This window comes from Arachis ipaensis, chromosome B4 (assembly GCF_059453495.1).
Source record: "Arachis ipaensis isolate K30076 ecotype BB chromosome B4, ASM5945349v1, whole genome shotgun sequence".
Classification (NCBI taxonomy): domain Eukaryota; kingdom Viridiplantae; phylum Streptophyta; class Magnoliopsida; order Fabales; family Fabaceae; genus Arachis; species Arachis ipaensis.
Genome location: NC_142439.1, coordinates 49,789,639 through 49,798,946, shown reverse-complemented (window position 1 = coordinate 49,798,946; position 9,308 = coordinate 49,789,639). Strand labels below are relative to the sequence as shown.

The 9,308-nt window shown below is 37.1% G+C and overlaps 1 protein-coding gene across 1 annotated transcript; it reads left to right on the top strand.

Annotated features, from left to right (window-relative positions):
• Window positions 1–6,668: 6,668 nt before the first annotated feature.
• On the top strand, window positions 6,669–8,844 carry LOC110265923 (zinc finger BED domain-containing protein RICESLEEPER 2-like). The gene is made up of 2 exons (XM_088485683.1): window positions 6,669–8,637; window positions 8,777–8,844. Exons 1-2 carry the CDS (start codon window positions 6,669–6,671, stop codon window positions 8,842–8,844), a joined length of 2,037 nt encoding a protein of 678 aa, XP_088341809.1.
• Window positions 8,845–9,308: the final 464 nt, after the last annotated feature.

The window sequence follows — 9,308 nt, the reverse complement described above, 5'->3', positions numbered from 1 at the left end:
ATCTCAGGAGGCTCTGGATCACTCAGCTGGAGGCTCCTTACAATTGATGAAGACTACAGAGGAGGCCCAAAATCTCATTGATATGGTGGCTAACAACTAATATTTCTTTGCTCACCAAAGGCAACGCCAACCATCACAAAGGAAATGAGTGATGGAGTTGGAAGGAGTGGACTCAATCCTAGCTCAAAATAAAATGATGAAGCAGCAAATTCAGTAATAATTTGAGCAAATGGCCAAAAGGATTGATAGCCTCCAAGTTGCAGCAGTGAATGTCACAAGCCAACCATCAACCCCTTGGGGGCAGAATGAAGAGAATCAAGAGGATCAACAGCAAGAATAAATTCAATATGTGCATAATCAAGGGTCTGGATCAAGTGAAGTTTATGGTGACACTTATAACCCATCCTGGAAGAACCACCCCAACCTCAGATGGGGAGACAATCACACTCAGACTCAACAGCCATGGCAAAGGAATTCAACCCAAAATAGTTGGAAAAACACAAACCACAACAACCAGCAGAATAATAACCAAAATACACATAGAAAACCATAAAACACTTACCCCAACTCCAACCATCATCCTCCAATAACCAAGCCACCAATGAAAACATCTACCATCAACCCTCAACATCTCACAACCAACCAATCTCATAAGACTCTCAGAGGATCACCAACTTAGAGCTCTTAATGGAGAAAATGATGAAGCACCAAGAGATGAGAACGAAGAACCAGGAAGTTTCCATGAAGAATATGGAGAGGCAGATTGGACAGCTTTCCAAGCAAATTGTTATTGAGAGACCATCAAGCTCATTACCAAGCGACACCATTCCTAATCTAAAAGAGGAGTGTAAAGCTATACAACTAAGGAGTGGAAGGACATTGGTGGACAACAAAGAAGCAACCAAGAAAGCTATGAACAGCAACAAAGGGCCAACAGAGAAAGAGAAAGCCAGCAACAAGGATGTAACAAGCAAGCAAACTCAAAATCAGGCTCAAGAAAAGGAAGACCAGCCACAAATTTCAAGAAAAGGGAAGGAAGTAATGGAGGAACCAACCAAGGATCACAGGCAAGGAGTGAAAACTTTCACACCTCCGTTGCCATATCCCCAAAGATTCAATAAAGAAGCAAAGGATCAACACTTTCATAAGTTCCTTGAGACTTTCAAGAAGTTGGAGACAAACATTCCCTTGGCTGAGGCATTAGAACAGATGCCTCTGTATGCCAAATTTTTAAAAGAACTTATTAACGAAAAGAGAAGTTGGCTTGAGAAGGAGACTGTGCTGCTCACTGAGGAATGCAGTGCTGTGATTCAAAGGGGTATTCCACCAAAGCTCAAAGATCTAGGGAGCTTTGTAGTCTCATGCACCATTGGCAAAATAGTTCTCAACAAAGCTCTCTGTGACCTTGGTGCCAGTATCAACTTAATGCCCCTCTCAATGATGGGAAAGCTTGCCATAGAAGAACTTAAACCCACCAGTATGTCATTGGTCATGGCTGATAGATCAATCAAGACACTCAACAGAATTGTAGAAAACCTGTTGGTAAAGGTTGGGGAGTTTATCTTCCTAGCAGATTTTGTGATTTTGGATACTGAGGAGGAAGGAAACAATTCAATCATTCTGGGAAGGCCATTTGTAGCCACAGCAAGAGCCATCATTGATGTAAAAAAGGGAGAGATGATCTTCAAGGTCCACAATGAACAGATGGTCATAAACGTTTTCAAGTCAATGCGACACCTTCCTGAGCAAGAGGATTACATGAGTGTGGATATGATAGAGATTTTGGTGGAACAAATGTTGGAAGATAATCATCATGAGCAAGAAAAAGAAGGAGATCAAGAGACAACAGTGGAACAAGTAGCTGAGATCTCTATTGAAAAAGAGGAAAAACACGATAGAAGAGGAGAAGTACCAAAACAAGAATTGAAACCACTGCCCACTCATCTCAAATATGCATTCCTTGTCACATCAGAAAGCCTCCCGGTAATTATCAATTCTTCCCTAACAAAAGTGGAAGAGGAATAACTCCTTAGTGTACTTAAAGCTCACAAGAATGCATTAGGATGGACCATTGATGATCTGAAAGGCATCAGCCCTACGGTGTGTATGCATAAGATCCTTTTGGAGGATAATTCCAAACCAATGGTTCAACCTCGGAGGAGGTTAAATCCTACAATGAAAGAAGTTGTCCAGAAGGAGGTAATGAAGCTGTGGAATGCAGGGATCATCTATCTTATCTCCGACAGTTCATGGATAAGCCCAGTTCAAGTGGTACCAAAGAAGGGTGGGATGACAGTTATTGTTAATGAAAAGAATAAACTTATTCCCACAAGAACTGTGACCGGATGGAGGATGTGTATTGACTATAGGAGGCTGAATGATGCCACACGCAAAGATCACTTCCCTCTCCCATTCATTGACCAAATGCTTGAGAGGCTAGCCGGTCATGCATATTACTGCTTCCTTGATGGGTATTCTGGCTATAATCAAATAGTATTTGACCCCATGGATCAAAAGAAGACATCTTTCACATGTCCCTTTGGAGTTTTTGCATACCGAAGGATGCCATTCGGATTGTGTAACACTCCAGCAACATTTCAAAGATGCATGCTCTCAATCTTCTCGGATATGGTAGAAAAATTTATTGAAGTCTTCATGGATGATTTCTCTATTTTTGGTGACACTTTCAGTACATGCTTGCATCATCTTACCCTTGTCTTAAAACAGCGCCAAGAAACTAATGTGGTTTTATTTTGGGAAAAGTGCCATTTCATGGTACCTGAAGGGATTGTTCTTGGTCACAAAGTTTCAAGAAAAGGGATAGAAGTTGACAAAGCAAAGGTGGAGATCATAGAGAAACTCCCTCCACCAACTAATGTAAAATCTGTTAGAAGTTTCTTAGGACATGCTGGATTTTATAGAAGGTTTATCAAGGATTTTTCAAAAATAGCCAAACCATTGAGCAATTTGCTAATGGCTGATAATCCTTTTGTTTTTGATGAAAAATGCCAGCATGCCTTTGAAACTCTAAAGAACAAACTCACAACTGCACCAATCATCACACCCCCAGATTGGGGAATACCGTTTGAACTCATGTGTAATGCAAGTGACATTGCAATTGGAGCTGTGTTGGGACAAAAAAAGGGAAATTTGCATCATGTCATCTATTATGCAAGTAAAGTACTGAATGAAGCTCAAAAAAATTACACCACGACAGAGAAAGAATTGTTGGCCGTGGTTTATGCATTTGATAAATTTAGATCATACTTGATTGGATCCAAAATTATAGTTTATACTGACCATGCTGCCCTTAAGTATCTCATGTCAAGACAGGACGCGAAACCAAGACTCATCAGATAGATATTGCTCCTACAAGAATTTGACATTGAAATAAAAGATAGGAGGGGTAGTGAGAATCAAGTTGCTGATCATTTATCAAGACTGCCACAAGATACAATCCAAGAAGCATCACAACCAATGAATGAAAGCTTTCCAGATGAACACCTCCTGCAAATCCAACAAGTCCTTGGTTTGTAGACATTGCAAACTATAAGGTTGGAAGAAAGATCCCCAAGGAACTCACCAAGTAGCAAACAAAGAAGTTACTCAATGAAGCAAAGAAGTTTATATGGGATGAGCCATTCTTGTTCAGAAGGTGCTCAGATGGAATGATAAGGAAATGTGTCCCTGAGAATGAAATAAGCAAAATCTTGTGGCATTGTCACGGCTCAGCTTATGGGGGACATTTTGGGCCTGAAAGAACAGCAGCCAAGGTGCTTCAAAGTGGATTTTATTGGCCAACCATCTTTAAAGATGCTAGAGAGTTTGTTCATCAATGTAATGAATGCCAAAAAATTGGAGGGTTGACAAGAAGGAATGAGATGCCTCAAAATTATATTTTAGAAGTGGAGCTGTTTGATCTTTGGGGAATTGATTCTATGGGTCCGTTTCCTCCCTCATACTCTTTCAGATACATCTTGGTAGCAGTGGAGTATGTCTCACGTAGGGGTGGGCAAAAAAATCCATATTTTGGGTTTTAAACCAAATCCAAACCAAACCATTTTAAAAAAACCAGTTTTAAACCAAAAAAAATCCAAACCAAATTACATTTATTTTATAATTTGGTTTTTGATCCAATCTATTTAAATGGTTTTAAATCCGGATCCAGATCCAGATCCAAATTAAGATCCGGATCTAAAAAAACCCTAATTGAGTCTTCTCCTCTTCGACAAATCCATTCAACAAAACCAAATCCACTCTTCGCCACCGTCAACATTTCTTCCTCTCTGCCTCTCGTCGGAGCTCGCCGGTGGTTCCCAAATCCACTCTTCGCCACCGTCAACATTTCTTCCTCTCTGCCTCTCGTCGGAGCTCGCCGGTGGTTCATCGGCCTCTACCTCTTCGAGTCTATAGTCTTCACTTTGATTCGGGACTCTGTCTCTCTGCCTCAACCTCCCATTCGCGACTCTGTCTTCTCTCTTTTTCGGTTCTCTTCTTCTTTCGTTGGTGGCTCGCCGGAGCTCATGCTCATCAATTGAGGTAAGCCTCCTCCTTGCCCTTGGTTCTGAGTTCTGAGTTTTATTTGGGTTTTTTCTATTTTGTTGATTTGTTCTGTTTTGTTCCTTCATGAGTATACTGATTTGTTCTGTTTTGTTGAATCCTTGATCAACTGATTGCCATGCTCATTTATTAATTTTTTGGTTCATGCATGTACCATAATATATATAGTATATATGTAGCGCTAGTTGTTTATATACGGTGTATGAATTTTCAAATTGAACACCCCTAAAACTTGATTTCATAAAAAATCTACTTGCTGATTTAAGCCAATAGGTAAGTGTTCTATATGTATTGTGCTACTTGGTTATATAACCAACAACCAATCTCCTAATCTCTTATAGGAATTAGAATTAGATAGACTAGTAGTTGAAGTTGCAGGGATGAATGATGAATTTGAACAATGCTACATAAGAAATAGACTAGTAGTTGAAGTTGCAGGGATGAATGATGAATTTGAAAAATGCTGCATAAGAGGGATAGTAAGAACACTTCAAATGGTGACATTGATTCAAGAACTTTAGTAAGAAGTGTATTAACTGTGGTTCAATTAGCAATCATATGAAAAATCATTATTTAGTTGAAGAAAACTAACTTATCTTATACATGTTTCTGGCTTTGTTGTTCTGATTTTTGTTGTAAATAGAATTTTGTTCTGAAAAATCATTAACTGTGTTCTGCCTTGGCCTTCTTTTTCTTATCATTATTTACTGCCTTGAATATCTCGCTCTAGCAAGTAGCAACTATAATATAGGCAATGGAAACAACTCAAGATCTTAGGACTTAGGAGTGCTTGCTTTCACTAGTCCCCACCTTAATTTTGTTGATATGAAACACTGCTGCTGTCTTGTTCTGCTGCTATCTTGTTCTGCTGCTATCTTGTTCTGCTCCTAATTGTTTAGCAGCTGCCACACTAAAAGGTCTAATTTTGAAACTATCTGTATTTATAGTCATTGAAACTATCCTAATTGGGCTTGACCAATATTTTTACTCGCAACACTTAACTAAATTATTTAGTTCATACAGTAATAGCTAGTATTGTTATAGAGATAGATGGAGGTGGCATGCATAGTACTAGTATTTGTTTTAATTTGGGGATGGGGATTGGGGAGAGTTATGAAAAACTAGAACATTTGAAAGTCCAAATATAGCTTCCTCTAGTTGAATCCAATCTGTTATATTAAATGCTTTATCTTTATTCAATATTTCCTTGGTTGCATTATCATGTCTACACAGAATATCAAACATTAATATGAGATTTAACATGTAAACAAATTGTTAACTTATCAATTCAGTTTGCTCTTTAGTAGTATGAATTTCATTATTCTGCTTGTTGAAATTTGAGATATTTGTATTTGCCACTTGAATTATTCATTGTTCATAGAGCATGTGCTTGCAGGGCTTCCTATCATGATAGGTTAATTGAACCCCGTTAAGTTTTCTATTTTAACCTTATCTGTTGTTGTATCTGGTAATGAAACCTTGTAGCATGTTGATATAATCGTTATAGTGGTGTAAATTTTACATTTTATGTATGCCTTTCAACATTATTTTATTAGGTACTTTATAGTTTTAGGATTAGCTTTTAGATATATTTTTATTAAATGCAATTATGAACTTTTAAGCTGAGGTGTGGAATATGATAGCAAATGAAGACTTAAATATAGGATAGCAAATGAAGACTTAACTTGCTAGCTTCCATTTTCTTTAAACCCCTTTCTGAATGTGTAACAGAAGATGGAAGCTATTGCACTCTAAAATTAATAGGTTAAAAAAAAGGGGATGGCTGAGATTCATGAGCAGAACTAGATATAAAATAAAATGCAGGAAATCAGGGGCTGCCGTGCTGGTTTGGAAAGGTTTCGGAGGGTTGTTTTTTAATTTTTAATTTTTGGTTTCAGTGTGTGTTGATCAGAATTAAGAATAATTGTCTAATTTAGTTTACTAAACATATTCTGATGCTTGAGTGACTACTTTTTATAGGGATAAGGTAGAGTTAATGTTGAAGTTTTATTGGCTGCTGTTTTTTTTTTGGATTAGTTTGTGTTAATTTTAGCATGTTTGGCACCAAATTTTGAGTTATGTACACCTTGCTTTATATGCAGAGCAAGATGACTGAAAATAGTAATATTGAAGCAACAGGGATGTCCGCTAGCATTCAACCATCTTCTCCACCGTCAGGTGTTCGTAAGAATCGGTCAGCTGTCTGGGATCATTTTGATGTAGAGAATGCTACCGAGAAGAAGGCTAAATGCAAATATTGTGGTAGCTTAATACAATATGGGAATGGAACCAGCTCAATGGGTGGTCATTTGAGAAGATGCAAGCAAAATCCTAATAATGATTCGAACAAAAGAAGAAAAACAACGACCACACCGACTATAGATGAGCGTGGTGTTTTAAATTCACCCAGTGCTTCCAAATTTGACCAAGAGGAGGCTCGAAGGGCACTTGTGGAAATGTTTATTGGGGAAGAGCTACCATTTCGCTTCGTTGAAAGCCCGAAATTCCAAAAATTTGTGCATGCCCTACAAGCAAGATTCAAAGTTCCTTCACGGACTACATTAGCACGTGACATTGGAGCTCTTTATGCTGAAGAGAAGATGAAGTTGCAAGATTTTCTTTCGGCAAATTGTGGTAGAGTATGTCTAACCACTGACACTTGGACTTCAATTCAAAATTTTACTTATATGAGTTTGACAGCACACTTTGTTGATTTGGATTGGAAATTACATAAAAAAATACTTAATTTTTGTCAAGTGACAAGTCATTCAGGAGAGGTTATAGGAGCAACAATTGAATCTTGTTTAAATAATTGGAATTTGAATCGGGTCTTTAGTGTGACAGTTGATAATGCCTCCTCTAACGATGTTGCAATTAAATATCTGAAGCAGCGATTGAATTCTTGGAATAGCATTATTTTGAATGGTGAATTTATTCATATGAGGTGTTGTGCACATATTATAAACTTAATTGTAAAAGAGGGGTTGAAAGAGATTGATGAATCAGTCTTGAGGATTCGTAGTGCAGTAAAGTATGTTAGATCTTCTCCATCTAGAGCTAGTAGATTTCAAAAGTATGTTGAACTAGAAAAAATCCAATATAAAGGCTTGCCTTGCATGGATGTTGAGACTAGGTGGAATTCTACCTATCAAATGTTAGAGGTAGCTTTGAAGCATCGCAAAGCATTTGAGTTGCTTGCTTTGAAAGATAATACCTATATAGGAGAGATGAATGGAGGAAAAGGGAGAGGTGTTCCTTCTGATTCAGACTGGGAGTATGCTGAGTCCATTGTACCATTTTTGCGAGTGTTCAGTGATGCCACTATACGTGTTTCTGGTACCTTATATGTTACCAGTGATATGTATATGAAGGAAGTATTTGCAATTGGACGATTTATTCGTCATTCTTGTGATTCTGTTGATTTTAGTACTATGTCAATGGCAGAAAGGATGAGGGTTAAGTATGAGAAGTATTGGGGCAATCCTGATTCGGTGAATATGTTGTTATTGATTGCTATCGTACTTAATCCAATGCAAAAGATTGAGTATGTCAACTATTTCTTGGATTACTTCTTTGGAGAAGAAAAAGGAGGCGAATTGAAGTCAAAGTTGTCCAAGTGCATAAAGTTACTCTATCAGCAATACCAAAGTTCTGGGGAAGCAAGTGAAGCTGATACGCAAGAAGTTCAAGCCAACAACATTAATACCGATTTTCATGGCATGGGCTTTTTTCTGCAAGCAACCGGTCGCAGAACAAATACAAGATCTGAACTTGATAGATATTTACAAGAAGAATACGAGCCATACTCCCATAAGTTCGATATACTAAACTGGTGGAAGGTCAACTCAACCCGATTTCCAATTCTTGGAAATATGGCTCGTGAGGTATTGGCTATACCTGTTTCTACGGTAGCTTCGGAGTCTGCATTTAGTACTGGAGGAAGAGTCCTCGATCCATACCGCAGTTCCTTAACACCTAGAATGGTAGAAGCCTTAGTCTGCACAGGAGATTGGCTTAAGGAAGATCTTTTCTCTGCTTTAGATGATGATGGTGAAGTTCTTCAACAAGTTGATCAAGGTATAAAATTTATTTCATATTTCTTGTCATTTTATTTTATTTTTGTTTTTGTTATCTTTCTATTTTAGAATTTAGGTATTAGTTACCAATTAAAAGTTGTTGAATATAGACTTGATAATTAATTTGATTCCCTTGGCAGATATATTTTCCTCCAATGATGGTGCTTGTTCTATGGCGACATCAATTGATAATCTTGATGATGACTAGGTATGCTTAATATTCTCATTTAGTTTAATACTTTCATTCAAAGATTTGTTTTAAAATGACAAAGGTATATTTTGTTATTTGCAGATATATTTTCCTCAAAGATTGTGGTTGTTTGATGATTTTGTTGGCAACTTGGCATCTTGTGATATTTTGTTAGAGAGATATTTTGGTGGTATTCTTTTGATGTCTTGAGAATGATTAAATGTTATATAGATTAGCTATTATCATTAGATTTATAAAGAACCAAATTCTAGTTGTAATGAACCTATACACTTTAAAATGACTTTAGTATTAATTTTACTTTTTAAAAAAAATATGGTTTAAAAATTGAATTTCTAAAAACTGGTTTTAAAAGTGGATTTTTTGTTAAAATATCTAGTTTAAAAATTGAATTTTTAAAAACTAGTTTTAAAATTCGATTTTTGGTAGAAGAAACTGGTTTTAAAACTGGATTTTCAAAAACT

Bases quoted from the DNA above. Each gene is read 5' to 3' on its own strand.
- LOC110265923 (XM_088485683.1), top strand. From the start codon at position 6,669: ATGACTGAAAATAGTAATATTGAAGCAACAGGGATGTCCGCTAGCATT. The intron at 8,638-8,776 runs GTATAAAATTTA...TTCCCTTGGCAG, and splicing joins TCTTCAACAAGTTGATCAAG to ATATATTTTCCTCCAATGAT.